Here is a 15,434-nt window from a genome sequence, read left to right as displayed (position 1 = left end):
TGTTATTTCTAATACGAATAGCTAAGACTTCCGCACACATGATAAATATATAAGAGGCGATTGGATCGCCTTGACGATAACCGCGCATAATATTAAAAATATAAAGACAAATTACCGCATTTATTAATTGCAAAGCTGGCATTATGATATAAAACTTGTATCCAATTTCTTAAACTATTTCCTAAATTAAAGCATTTCAGAGTTTTATCAATAAATTTCCAGGAAACGGAGTCAAAATCTTTTCGAAATCAATTAAAAACATTCCAGGACTATCATATTCCTCAGTGTACTGCATGATGTCGTAAATTAATCTTGTGTTCTCTCCTAAATATCACAGGGTCATGTATAGTCTCTATATGAGAAAATAGCCAGAAATACATATAAATAAACTATGTATTTCTGGCTATTTTTTCATATAGAGACTATACATGGCCCTGTGTAAACATCGTCCAGAAATAAAACCTGTCTGGTCAGAATTAAAAATTTTACCCAAAATATTGTTAATCCTGTTAGCTATTGTCCCTGAAGCTATTTTATACACAATGAAACCTTGTTATAATAAATCTAGGTCAAAATGTAGGCTCCGATATATTTTTTCAATTCCGGATTATTGTGTCCGCTTTTCCGTATTCGAAATTAGAATGTTCTATTAGTAAACATGGCTGCCTCGAGCATAGACGAGCAAGAGGCGCCTACAGAGTTCGAGTTATCATCATCATTTGGAAGTTCATCTGGTCTCAAAGTTGCTATAGAACGCTGTCCTGTGTGTGAATACAGTAAAAGACCATTTTATTGTAGAGTTTGTGTGAATCAGGGCCTATTTGTTCATTCCAAAGGCACATACCCCGAAAGGTGCGTAACGTTAGTTTGACAGATGGAGCCAATCAAAATGTAAACAAAAGAAAGAAACTTCATTACCGAATTTCGTCCTTGTGATTTTTGTCAATAAGGCCACGCTCAATTTTTCTAATATTTGTGCTTGACTGTTTGATGTAACAAAATGAATAACAATCACTCGGAAGTATGAGTCAGCAATTAATGTCATTATATTATACACTTAAAGGGCCACTACCTTTCCGAAACGGTTTTTAATTTTTAAAATAGGAATGTAAAACGAGATCAAAAATTTTGTAGAGACGCAGAAGTTATTAACTATACGTTTACTAGCACACTTATCATCACCTTCAGAACTGTTTAATTTGAATAAATAAAATGTTAATTTTCATAACGCGGGTCGTTTAATGTTTCCCGCCGTCGTCCTAAATGCCGCGCAGTAGTTGACTATCGCTGCGCCAGACGGTAAAACAGCGAAATGAATCTCCACTGTGATCGTACATTAGACAGGAAATCTTGCATATGTTTGGTGTTGTAACCTCATCTTAAGCCATCGATATATATTTTCTTTTGTTATTAATGTTTTTAAGAAACCTTTAAATTTTGCTCCGGAAAGGTAGTGGGCCTTTAAGTTCAGGGGCGTTTTCAGGGGTAACTAAACTTACATGTATTTTATCTACCTTACACCTATATAGGCCTAAAGATGTAACATCGAAGATATTGCTTCGTCAGTTTTCGCTTCTCAAATATCTTTATTTTGAAAAAAATGACGTGTGCTAGAGATAATCGTAAATTCGTAATTCTAATTGTTTCACATTAACTATAACATGTATAAGCTATATTAAGCTAGTTGTACAGTGTGTAAGCTTGTGTATACAAAATGTACACTATTATATTTCTTAATTACAGGTTTACAGATAAAAGTCACAAGTTAGAAATCCTTACAAAAGAGAGAGACTCCGTACTCCTACAGTAAGATTAAATTTTGATTTATATATTTTCAGTTTTTTACTTCACATTTTTGCTATATAACTGTGTAATACTAGCTGTATATTACTGTGTAACAGTGTGGTTTGAACATATTGTTAAATACTGTCTCTGTCGAGTCACACATGACAGCTACTAGTATATATACTTCTTTGGATTAGTCGGTAGGGCCATATATAGTTTTTCCCACTAGAGATCTGACTCAGGTTTAATTCCTGGTTGCATTGGGTATTATACACTCAACAGAATTCATTAGAATTTTTCCCTGTTATGAATAAGCAAAAAGATATTTTTTTCCATTGATTTTTATCAATTCCTGTAAACTTATTGTCAATTAAAGTATCATGATTTTAATTAAATTCAATCCTGTTGGAAAAACAATACATTTATATGATTAGATAGTGCACATGTTTGTTATATCCAGGTTGGATGCTTATTGGCAAAAAAAAAAAAATAAAAAAAAAAAAATCTTAGGTCTGGTCTGGACTCAACTTTGCTAGCAAAGGGTATTAAGTCCGATTCTCTTCCTACTACCCTTGGCATATCTCACTTCAGAACAGGTGTTTTTGCTTTCAAATTCTGATTGGATGCGGCTAGGTTCAGGCGACCAATGAAAACGCAGCTTTGATTTGTCAACAAAACTGAACTGAAGCGGTAGTATAGTGACCTACATTTGTATAATGAGGCATCAGGCATATCTGTCAACATCAACTCCTAGCGAAATTATATTACTATCTATTTAATCAATTAGATGTTTTATACCAGCTAAATGAACGTCTTGGAGACGTTGCTCTCCAAACAGATTGGAAAGTACGTGCGTGGTTTATGTTTCACAAATTAAACAATTAAAAGATATACTACGATCTCGTTACAAAATTGGACACTGCAGAACTTCTGCATGAAACGCAAAAACTGGTGTCCGAACTCACTAATAAACAAATGACTCACACACATGTTCATCTTTGGTATTTTGAATCTGTCGCAAACAACACGCGTGTTTCATAGGGCGCTGCCATTTTTTCAACCATACAACAATGATACGAGCTTTTTAATTGGTTGCTTATTACGTAAATGGAAGGGGCGCAACTGCGGTGATCCAGCAGGTGGCGCAGTGCGGGACTACCCGTTCTGAAGTCAGATATGCCAAGGGTAAAAGTAGAGTATCGGCTTATACCCTTGGCTAGCGAAGTTGGTCTGGACTCTACCTGGCAAATCCCATAAATCACTGGAGAGCTCTAGTTCTATGGTTTGTTTGGTTTAACATACTTTTAAGAGCTAGAGTCATACCAGGTTTGTTGGTGGAGGAAAGCTAGCTAGCTGGAATACCCGTAGAAAAACCAACGACCAGCGAGTACCTGGCAACTGCCCCACATGGGATTCAACCTTGCGACCCAGAACTAGAGGTTGAGGACTTGTGGTAATTTGTCGAGACATCTTAACCACTGTTTTGTATACACATAATACCGTGTAAAAACATGAAATATCCTTTATTTCAGAGTGAAACAGTCAGTCAGTCAACAAAAAACATGTCATTGACCGAAAGGTATTTATATTTACTAATTTGATAGTAATTTTCTTATTAATAAATACCATACTTATCAATTATATATGGTTCATTTATCATAAATATATGCTATTTAAAGATGCTCCACCGCTGACAAATGGTATTTTTTCATTATCAAAAACAGCAGCAGACGATTTAGTATTTTTATTCAGTTACAAAAGTTACTTACTTTACACCATTACCGCCATTGAAAAGTTTGAGCTTCTAATTTTACTACAAGTTAAAAATATAAAAAAATAATTAATTGCATCCCGAAAAAATTCCGGGGTACTATATCTTATATAGAATGAAGTACTGAATGCTCAAGACCCAAAGGCAAAATAAATTATTTTATATTATTTTTTGTGTTAATTAGACTTATGTATACACGATTAAACACCAATTATTGTTCAAATGATGAATATCGTTTATGCTCTGTCGGCGGTGACGCATCTTTAAATAAAGCTAATGTTGATTGGCAGTATTCAAATAAATACCTTGGTAATTGTTAAAACTTTCCACTCAAATTGAAGGAATTCATATTTGCTGAATGCTTTAAGTATAGATATGACACTTTTTAGTGGCTTTAAATATATCATACTATTTAGCAAATCTATTTTTTTGTATCCGTATATGTGCAGATACTGTAATTATTCACTGTAATGTTTGTCATATTTTGTTGTGGGTTTTATAGGTTCTTTTTTTTTATTTAAATGGGCAAAAGCTTATAGTTAATCACATGCTTGTGCAATCATTTTGCAATTGATACCGCTTATTTGTTGATTTAATAGGACTAATTTGAATTTACATACAACATGATACCCATTAACGTTTCTGTGGGACTAGTATCTCCAGTGGTAATGGAACATAACTCTTTGTAATCTTCCTGCTGAAATGATGTTAGCATCAAATATCATCTTTTGACATCATTCTGTCACCAATAGAGACAAAAGTCAAATGCAAACTACCTACTTTTGACATCATTCGGTCACCAATAGAGACAATAGTCCCACACAAACTACTTTTGTACATCATTCTATCACTAAAAGAGACAATAATTCCATAACCCTACAAAATATCACCTATTTTTAATGATTTTTTCATGATTTTTGATTCTGGTGAGACTACAATATGGAAATAGACATTCATTACTTTGCACAAATAATGTTAACAAGGTTTTAAATTTACAGAAACAAGAAATTCAGGAATGTAAAAGGAAGATTGCATTGCTCAAACTAACACTATCAGCTTCAAAGGAAATGAAAACAGCAGGTATCTACATATATTTCACAATACATTTATTATGTAAATGTTTTATATGATCCATTTTGATGTTATTTACCAATGGAAGCAAACCATACAATTCAGCTTGAAAGTTTCTATATTTCTAAGCCATAATTATATTAAATTGGCATCATCAGATACATCCATAGTTTTTTTTTATCATCAGATACATCCATAGTTTTTTTGTCATCAGATACATCCATAGTTTTTTTATCATCAGATACATCCATAGTATTTTTTACTTAAGTACTCTCTTTTTGTGAAATATTTTTGTACTTTTATGAAATTCTGTTTCTTATTTTTCAGAAAGGCAATCCTTAGATGTGATAAGCAGAGAAAACCATGCTAAGCGTGTGAAGGGTCGCAATCATCAGGAGAAAAAACAGAGAATAAAAGACTATATCAAGATAATAAAGTCATCAAACGGAGTAAAATTCAACACTCTAGGAGATGTCCTTGAAAATCTTTCTAAGGAGAGAAAGAAACATGTGTCTGACCTGACACATTACATATTTCCTGTTTTGGAAGTTAAACGAGACAGGTATTATATATATGTATATTTACATTGCATTCATTTAATAAGATGGTTCTTCATCGCAAATATAATATATACATTTATATGTCATGTACATTCTTTTTTATCTTAAAGCTATGACTTTAATGTCAATGTATATTTCTAAGACTATCCCTACAATTTCTAGTTTCAATCAAACTCGGCTTTTGAAAAAGTAATCTTGCATTTTGTTCAGTTGACAATACATATGGAATATGTTGTGTTCTTTTTATTTCCAATGTCTATGATTATTCATTGAAAAATTAGCAAATACATGTGTGAGAAGGAATTTTTGTAGTTTTATCAGAGCCTCAGTGGCTGAGTGGTTATTGAATATGTCAGAACATATCATCAAATCCCTTCTGGATAACAAGTTCGAAACTATGTGGGGCATTGGCCATGTATGACCATAGTTCGTTGAATTTTCTCCAGATAATCCAGCTTCCCCCCCCATGTAAACCTGATCTTAAATGAGCCTGGGTGTTAATAGGATGTTAAACCAAACAAATCAAACATGTATAGTGATTATATTATGTCATTACATCAGAGAAAGCTTTACTCAGAATTTTCCTCAGAATATAGAAACAAACCTATTAATTTGTTATAGTTTGGTTGAAGAGAGTGCAAGCTCTGCTAGTACAGAAAAGGCGTTGCGTGATGCGAGTCACACGACCTACATCCGTGGTCAGTGGGTGTACACAGACGGTAACCATGGTGATTTTAGGATTGTTGAACCAACATTGCCTTCTTCAGGGGACTACTCACCCTATAATATCTGGGGTAAGTCAAGAGCAATTAATATTTGCTTTGAAAAATTCTTTACATAACTGCTCATAGAAAGAGCAATGCTTGTTGATGGCATTTTTGTAACTTTAAACAGAGTTTTAAAAAGAGCTGCTTCCCTTGTAAAATAACATTTGTATTTGAATCCATGTTTGAAGCAGTTAATTACACATAAATAACAGATAAGTATAATGTAAAGAAATTGATCTGCTTTGGATTCATAATCTGAATTGGAAGTTTACAAAATATGAAATTCAGTTTGATGTTGTTATTAAGAACACTGTTATTGTTGCGAGAAAAAAATGTTATTCCCTGAAATTACATGATGATTGGATATTAAGTTGAATATAACCAAAATCCAAACTTGTTAACATCAAAACAGAAATTTCCAAATTGTAAAGTATGACTTGTGATTTGTTTTCCAGTGGCCACGAGCCGTGAGAACAATGGTGATCCTGACAACAGCCTGCGTAACCCTGGTCACCGGATCAGTGCAGCCCTGTGTTACGCCAGTCAGTTGGTGTCCATTCTGTCTTCTCTGTTAGATGTACCTTTAGTCCATAGACAGAATTACAGGTAGGAAACTAGTAACTAGACTTACATTCTTCATAAGGATTCCAACCACCACAGGTACACAGGAGATTATTGTTATTAATGGACAGTGAATTATTTTTGTGTGTCAAAAATTCCATGATTTGAATTAAAAATGACTTTGATTTAGTCTGCAGTTTTAAGTTTTTGCGATCTGTCTTCAAGGGTTTATGTGAATCAACCATTTCTTAATATTTTGCTTATCAAGTTTTTGCAATCATATAGCATTTTCCTGCGAAGTCATGAAAATATCATTCCCACTAAAAAAAACTGGCTATAGGATATTTAGGGTTTTGACATCTAATGTTTGCTATTAAAACTTTGTACATATTAGGCTTTCTGTAAAATATACTAAATCTTTGTAGTTTTAACAGTCTGATTGTTACACCTATTAGTATTAGTTATTATATAATATAAACAGTTTACCTTGAATACTGTATTTGCTATTATTTACTATAAATAGTTTACCTTGAATACTGTAAGCTTACTTATTTTAGTTCTATCAGTTTGATTGTTACACCTATTAGTTATTATATACTATGAATAGTTTACCTTGAATACTGTTAGCATTTTTATTTTTAGCACTTTTCACTCTGTCTTGTAGTCTTATTTGATGTCCAGTTCTAAATTTTGTAAAAGGATATTTCCGATATTGAACCACCGAATTGTACTAATTTATAACTGTGCTAAAAAATCAATCATAATATACATTTTTTGCATTTGCACTAAAATCAGTACGTTTACAGTATTTTCTAATAAAAACACTGTAGTTATTCAAATCCACGGAATCATTTCTAAATTTAATTTTGATAAGGTATTTACTATTTTCTTTTTTTTTTAAATCTCTTTTTCTTACATGTACATTATGTATTGTGATAGAACAGGTTTCTATCGTTGTTGTTGCATTTATTTGTACAGTATGTATATTTGTTATTGCACTCTTCTAAGTCTTCACTTCAGTGATCTGTTTATGTATCTTTGACCCAAATTCAGGGGAATACTACATGAGAACAGGTCTTATCTATGGTGTGCTTGCTGTTTAGCAGTCACATTCATCAACCTAGTTGTCCTCATGATCACCCCGATGCTGACCGCTGACTGCTGGCCGGAGTACACGTGTGGTACACGTGGGAGGTGTTTATCAGTCAGTTGAGCCTTGTCTGTATTTAAGCGGAAGTTATATTTAGTGTGTAGGTGGGTTGTTGTAGCAATGGTTTCACCTAAATATGGTGCTCTGTCCGGACTTTGACCAATCAGTGGTCACTTTGGGGTACTGGGTTGATGAGTTGTTATAAAAGGGGTTGCTTCTAAGGAAGCTTTGGTCTTGACTAGGGAGAATGGGTTAGGGACAGAACCACGCCGTGCACTGTCAACAGTGCAACACTTGCGGGGTCTCTGAACTACCATTTGGGTTTATACTTAGAGCTACATGACTAACAATGGTTTGTGTCGTTCTAGGGGATTGTCAGGGGCTTAGGGCTTAGACATCCATAGGAAACCTATTTACACAGTTAGTTATGTCTCTTAGAGTTGGGAACATTTGGTAGGTCGGTTGTCTCCCGTTAGGTGTTGTTGGACAGTGTTTGGGAACACATGGTATTGTTGTTCTGTAGCTATATAATTAGGGTTTTGCTTCATATAGTATAATTGTATACTTGTTTCTCTTACTGTAAGTTGTCTAGATCAGGCACTATAATATTGTAAATATATTCTTTGTCAATTCTGTATTACTTGTCTTTATATAATAAATAGTTGTTTGTACCTGTATTTACCTAGTTGAGTTATTGGATTAGTATCTGTGCTTCCGCTACATCCTAGAGATCGAACCTGTTGTTATACAGGCCTGTAACCTGTGGAGGAAACGGGATCCGGAGAGGATTTGTGACGACTGTGGACTCTGTTGTATAGTAAAAATACTATACGATCACGATTTGGGACTTATACATATAACGGAGCTACAGTCGGATCGTCCCTCCGGGTCTCTTGTGGAAAACCCTCCCTATTACAGTATTAATGACACTGAATATTACTGGCTTGTGTGATGGATTATTCAGTGTCAAGTTTTTCGTTTGGATTCGATACACCAATATTATAGATAAATATTATGTACTTTGATGACAGAAATGACATATCCTATTGTTTTGGTATATTTCAGCGTATTTTGTGGTGCAGAGGTGACAGAGAAGAATTTTCGAAACTCTGTTGCCTGCCTCAACCAGAATGTGCTGTACCTTTGTTTCTCCCAAGGCCTGGCGGACTGTCCTCTCATAGATCCCAGGAACACTTTAGGAAACATATGTCTACTAGTCAGGCATACAAGTCTAGGAAGGTCAGTACAAATTCTGGGTAAAAAAAACCATGGTTAACTCTTTCCGAATTCCGTAGTAGTAATTAATCTCACCCCTGGAAGTTTTTGTGAAAATGACGGATAAATTGTCCAGTTGTTCATTTAATCTAAACATGCTAATGTTGGTTCAATCAATTATTATTCATATTAACTTACTAGTAATATTCTTAAGAATTATTTAAAGTCTACATCAAGATTTTATTTTGATATTTCAATCTGGAGCAAAGGTGCACTAAACCACCATTGTGTATATGATGATAACTTCTGTTTGATTTTCTTGTTCTTCTGTCATTAAAACGATATATATTGTGAAAATAGTTATTTATTTATCATCCAGAAAGTTAATTTCACACTTAAAATATTTTTCATATATCATTGTATTGAAAATTTAAATATACTAGGAAATTTATTTCGAAAAAAGGAAGTTAATATCAAGTGTTGACTCTAGTTGACAACAGCTACGGGGAAGAGGGAGGGTAAAATCCTGACATCTATATTCGACAATGGGGAAGAAGGAGGGTAAAATCTTGTTGACTATAGTTGACAACAGGGAAGAGGGAGGATAAAATCCTGTTGACTAGTCGACAACAAGGAAGAGGGAGGGTAAAATCCTATTGACTATAGTCGACAACGGGGAAGAGGGAGGGTAAAAGTCAACAACTGGGAAGAGGGAGGGTAAAATCCTGTTGACTATAGTCGACAATGGGGAAGAGGGAGGGTAAAATCCTGTTGACTATAGTCGACAAGGTGGGAGAGGGAGGGTAAAATCCTGTTGACTATAGTCGACAACGGGGAAGAGAGAGGGTGAAATCATGTTTACTAAAGTCAACAACGAGGACGAGGGAGGTTAAAATAATCCTGTTGACTAAAGTCGACAACTGGGAAGGGAAGGGTAAAATCCTATCTTGTTGACTATAGTCAACAACGGGGAAGAGGGAGGGTAAAATCCTGTTGACTATAGTCGACAACGGGGAAGAGGGAGGGTAAAATCCTGTTGACTATAGTCGACAACGTGAAAGAGAGAGGGTAAAATCCTGTTGACTATAGTCGACAAGGTGGGAGAGGGAGGGTAAAATCCTGTTGACTATAGTTGACAACTAGGAAGAGGGAGGGATAAAATCCTGTTGACTATAGTCGACAACGGGGAAGAGGGAGGGTAAAATCCTATTGACTATAGTCGACAACGGGGAAGAGGGATGGTAAAATCCTGTCGACTATAGTTGAAAACGGGGAAGAGGGAGGGTAAAATCCTGTTGACTATAGTCCACAACGGGGAAGAGAGAGGGTAAAATCCTGTCGACTATAGTTGAAAACGGAGAAGAGGGAGGGTAAAATCCTGTTGACTATAGTCGACAACGAGGAAGAGGGAGGGTAAAATCCTATTGACTATAGTCGACAATGGGGAAGAGGGATGGTAAAATCCTGTCGACTATAGTTGAAAACGGATTAGTTGAAAACGGAAAGAGGGAGGGTAAAATCCTGTCGACTAGAGTCAACAACGGGGAAAAGTGAGAGTAAAATCCTATTGACTATAGTCGACAATGGGGAAGAGCGATGGTAAAAGTCAACAACGAGGAAGAGGGAGGGTAAAAGTCAGCAACGGGGAAGAGGGATGGTAAAATCCTGTCGACTATAGTCAACAACGGGGAAAAGTGAGGGTAAAATCCTATTGACTATAGTCGACAATGGGGAAGAGGGATGGTAAAATCCTGTCGACTATAGTTGAAAACGGGAAGAGGGAGGGTAAAATCCTGTCAACTAGAGTCAACAACGGGGAAAAGTGAGAGTAAAATCCTATTGACTATAGTCGACAATGGGGAAGAGGGATGGTAAAAGTCAACAACGAGGAAGAGGGAGGGTAGAAGTCAGCAACGGGGAAGAGGGATGGTAAAATCCTGTCGACTATAGTCAACAACGGGGAAAAGTGAGGGTAAAATCCTATTGACTATAGTCGACAATGGGGAAGAGGGATGGTAAAATCCTGTCGACTATAGTTGAAAACGGGAAGAGGGAGGGTAAAATCCTGTCAACTAGAGTCAACAACGGAACGGGGAAAAATCCTATTGTGACAATGGGGAAGAGGGATGGTAAAATCCTATTGAGTCTAAGGGGAAGAGGGGGTAAAATCCTGTCGACTATAGTCAACAACGGGGAAGAGGAGGGTAAAATCCTATTGACTATAGTCGACAATGGGGAAGAGGGATGGTAAAAGTCAACAACGAGGAAGAGGGAGGGTAGAAGTCAACAACGGGGAAGAGGGATGGTAAAATCCTGTCGACTATAGTCAACAACGGGGAAAAGTGAGGGTAAAATCCTATTGACTATAGTCGACAATGGGGAAGAGGGATGGTAAAAGTCAACAACGAGGAAGAGGGAGGGTAAAAGTCAACAACGGGGAAGAGGGAGGGTCAAAGTCGACAACGAGGAAGAGGGAGGGTAAAAGTCAACAACGGGGAAGAGGGAGGGTAAAATCCAGTTGATTACAGTCGAAAACGAGGAAGAGGGAGGGTAAAATCCTATTGACTATAGTCGACAATGGGGAAGACGGATGGTAAAATCCTGTTGACTATAGTCGATAACGGGGAAGAGAGAGGGTAAAATCCTGTCGACTATAGTCAACAACGGGGAAGAGGGAGGGTCAAAGTCGACAACGAGGAAGAGAAAGGGTAAAAGTCAACAACGGGGAAGAGAGAGGACAACGAGGAAGAGAAAGGGTAAAAGTCAACAACGGGGAAGAGAGAGGGTAAAATCCTATTGACTATAGTCGACAATGGGGAAGAGGGATGGTAAAATTCTGTCGACTATAGTTGAAAACGGGGAAGAGGGAGGGTAAAATCCTGTTGACTATAGTCGACAACGGGGAAGAGAGAGGATAAAGTCCTGTCGACTATAGTCGCCGTAGGTACGGAAAGAGTTGAAGAGGGGGTGATGTGTAACGAGACAAGTTAAAAACTGTTTGATGCTTGGTACGGTTTATCAGAGCTTCAGAGATTAAGAGAGTAAGGTCTGTAATTAATATATAAGTTATAATGGTTTTGTTGGATGGCACTAAATGTTGTCTTTTACTATCACTTTATTATTTACTTACTATTTTAATAGGTTATCTCACCCGAAGTAGTCATCATGCTTTGTCTGCCGCCGTTCGCTTTGCGTCATCCATAAATTTTGCTTTCAAACAATTTCTTGAAAATCGAAAGGCCTAGGGTACTTATATTTGGCCTTCAGCATGCTGGTATGAAGGGCTATCAAAGCCAGGAATTAGGTCTGGTTTTATCAACAATCTCATTTCATTGTAATCAACCAAATGTTTTATTTTCTCCAGAATACAATCCTTTGTTGTGAATCAAGAGTTGCTGCAGTCTGTAGGAGAGATAACCATATCTACAGATGAAGAACGCGAGGAGGATGAATGTCAGGCAGAACTCTTCACACGTGAAGGAGAGAGTACACTACCACCAGACTGGGAGGAAGTACCACATAACATTGATGAGAGTGAGATGGGGAATCGTGCCGTGTTCAGTTCTACCCTTCAATCTAACTCTTATTGTCCTCCGACTACCGATGCGGCTCATCTCACTGCCAGTGCGTTTGTCACATCAGCAGCTGCCTCTCTTGTATCCTTCTTCAGAGGGCCAACACCTTCTGACAAAAGATGACATCAGTCATCTTTTAGTTTTCTTTCTAGTTATTGGGTAATATTGAGTCAATTTAATTTTTTAGGTATCAGAGCTTCTAATCGAATGAATTTATATATATCACTGCCAAATAGTGAAAGGGTACACTTAGGACTACTGGATTATTGAACTAATACTTAACTGATCACAGAATTTGCATCTATCAGTATATTGCAGCTAGCTTATTTCAAGTACCATATTTGACCCAATGAGCGCCCTTTTCCCTATAAGTGCCACCCTCCCCTTTTTGAGGCCTTGCTTTCTTTTGTAAATTCATTAGTATCTTCCTCTGAGTATTACTTTTCTGGTCCTATTAAGTGCCCCTTCATTTTTCAATTTTTAACCGCCCTGGGTGCTTATCGGATTGAATACGGTAAACATATTTGTCTGCATAGATAAAGTCTTCTGGGATATTTTGAGGATTACAGTAATGCCTTCACAAATTTTAAATGACCGAGTTGTATGTTGTAGCTTGCACCATGGATACTTGCCAAAGATGCAATTATGATTTCACTTTAAGGAGATATCTGTTTTGTTTTAGCAACATAAATTGCTTACACAATTTTACAGTTGCTTATTACATTCAACATTCAAGACTGGCCGAAAAAGATACTTTTCTATTTTAAAAACAAACTTTATATTGAAGGAAACAAACAACTAGCTACATGTATTAATAGTCATTTTTCCAGTCTATATTTTTTCAAATTATTAAATATTTCTGAAAATATAAGACATTGTTCCTAGCTATTTAGGTCAACAAAGACTCATGGCATCTATAGTTACGTTTTCTATGAAAAATAGACCAAGATATTTTATATTCATTGTTGTGAAACATAGCTGTAAACACATCACACATAAACAGAAACAAAGTTAATCCCATCGTGTCTATTTACATTTCTGGGAGAGAACACTGCTACTCTACATTGATTAAGACTAAAATCTTTATGAAAGTTGAACTACTTAAATTTGTGACTTTAAAGAGCCAGTGTATGGTGATTTAAAAAGATAGATATTGATAGATACTGATGTTTTATGTGATTTCATACTGATCATCTCATGGTACACAAAATAAATTAGTGATAAACTCTGAGATATAGTCAAACTGCGCAATATATTGAAGATTAAAATGAAATATTGTATTTTGCAAATAGTGTTTTTCGATTTTTTTTTCACACACATTTGTAAAATAACAATACAATAAAATCATGCATAAAATTAATCCGAATAACTTGAAAACAGAACAGTCACAGTCACATGAGTTAGAAATATCAGTAATGGACTTATGTAATAATTTATTATACTAAAAAAAATAATCACTGGATTTGAATATTAGAATTTAGTTCACCGTAGCCTTTGATTTAATATCAGATGTAGAAGTAAAGTATCAATTAAAAAAAAAACCCAACAAAGTTACTGAAATAAACTAATGCAATGGTTATATTAAGATTTTTTTTACAATTTTGTAACTTTGAATGACTAGTTATATTTGAGTCGTAAAAGCAAATCTATGTCTTATTTATTACCTATAACCAAAATGTTTTATTGTCTCTGCTGTTTATATGACGCCACGTGCCAAATGACATGTACAAAATGTTCCATTAGAATTCTACACCTATTATAATTATCTACTGAGTAGCACTTTAATCATGACCAGTCAAATACACATACAATTTTGTTATATAAATAAAGGATTGTTTTGAATATCACATAAACATTTTAGACATATTTTTTGTGAATACACTTTCAAATTAAATGTAACCTATTTCAAAAGCTAAATTACCATATGCAAAGTTTGCTTTGATGTAAAATATGCTGTAATATTTGTGTAGTGTTGTATAAGGATTGTTTTTGTGATTACATACACTCAGGGTCCTATCATGATCTTCGAAAAATCACTTCTGCCAATTGTTCAATTCCCTTCCCTTTACATCATTGTTATATATAAGATACCAGGTAATATAGATGACAGTCCCGAACATAACCAAGAGGCTTGAGTAGATGTTTAATTATATTAACAACCAAAAATAGGAGACGATTGACATTATCTCAGCTTGTGCCTTTTTCATGAATCACATAAAATATGAATGAATGTATGTACATGTTTTAGCACCTCAACTTTAAGATAGCTTTAAGAATAGCAATACTGATTTTATAAAAGTTATCCACTTTATACATGTGCAAGTACTTACAAAATTATCCATATTAGTTGCATAAAATGTAATTACAAAAGGAAAAGAAAAATACGGAAAAACGTAGTTCGAGAAAGTCTTAACTAGAAGGTATCCAAAAGAAAAACACAAAGGTAAATTTCCAAATCTGTTGAGATCAAATCGTTTGTTTCGTCTTGATGAAAACTATATATCTTATATATCTGTTTACTTAAAATGTGTAAAATTGTTCTTGAGTGCGAGATCGAGTTAGCGGATGCACAAGTCAATATACCTTGTTAGAAATTCTAATGAACAACTATCCATACTTAATCATTCAATAGTTTGAGCATCATAAATACATAAAAGTTTCAATGGTAACTGGTTTGTGGACATAATAAATACATTATAGTTTCAATGGTAACTAGTTATACGGGAACACTTGATGGTTGTTTAACAGTAACCATGGTAATGCTATACTACACTGAACTATGCCCACTTGGTCTCAGGGCGGAACACTTTGCCTACAAATTGCCTATGAATTGTTGTTGTTACTGTGTTAAACTTTGTCATTGAATCTAATAAAACTCAGCAATATGAACATTTCTTGTTTCTTAAAAATCTTCTTGGACTTGATTGAATGCATTCTATATAGCTAACGGTAATCTACTGAACAAGAGACCCAAATGTG

General features: G+C 35.2%; 1 protein-coding gene across 1 annotated transcript; it reads left to right on the top strand.

Moving 5' to 3' along the window:
- The first annotated feature begins 654 nt into the window (after positions 1-654).
- LOC138318795 (beclin 1-associated autophagy-related key regulator-like) lies at positions 655-15,346 on the top strand. Its single transcript, XM_069261494.1, has 9 exons — positions 655-852; positions 1,744-1,806; positions 3,328-3,364; positions 4,555-4,636; positions 4,955-5,189; positions 5,809-5,981; positions 6,410-6,560; positions 8,731-8,904; positions 12,245-15,346. Exons 1-9 carry the CDS (start codon positions 659-661, stop codon positions 12,576-12,578), a joined length of 1,443 nt encoding a protein of 480 aa, XP_069117595.1. The 5' UTR covers positions 655-658; the 3' UTR covers positions 12,579-15,346.
- The last annotated feature ends 88 nt before the right edge of the window (positions 15,347-15,434 follow it).

This window comes from Argopecten irradians, chromosome 3 (assembly GCF_041381155.1).
Source record: "Argopecten irradians isolate NY chromosome 3, Ai_NY, whole genome shotgun sequence".
In the NCBI taxonomy this organism is placed as follows: domain Eukaryota; kingdom Metazoa; phylum Mollusca; class Bivalvia; order Pectinida; family Pectinidae; genus Argopecten; species Argopecten irradians.
The sequence above is the reverse complement of the archived record's forward strand: the minus strand, read 5'-3'. Positions and strand labels throughout refer to the sequence as shown.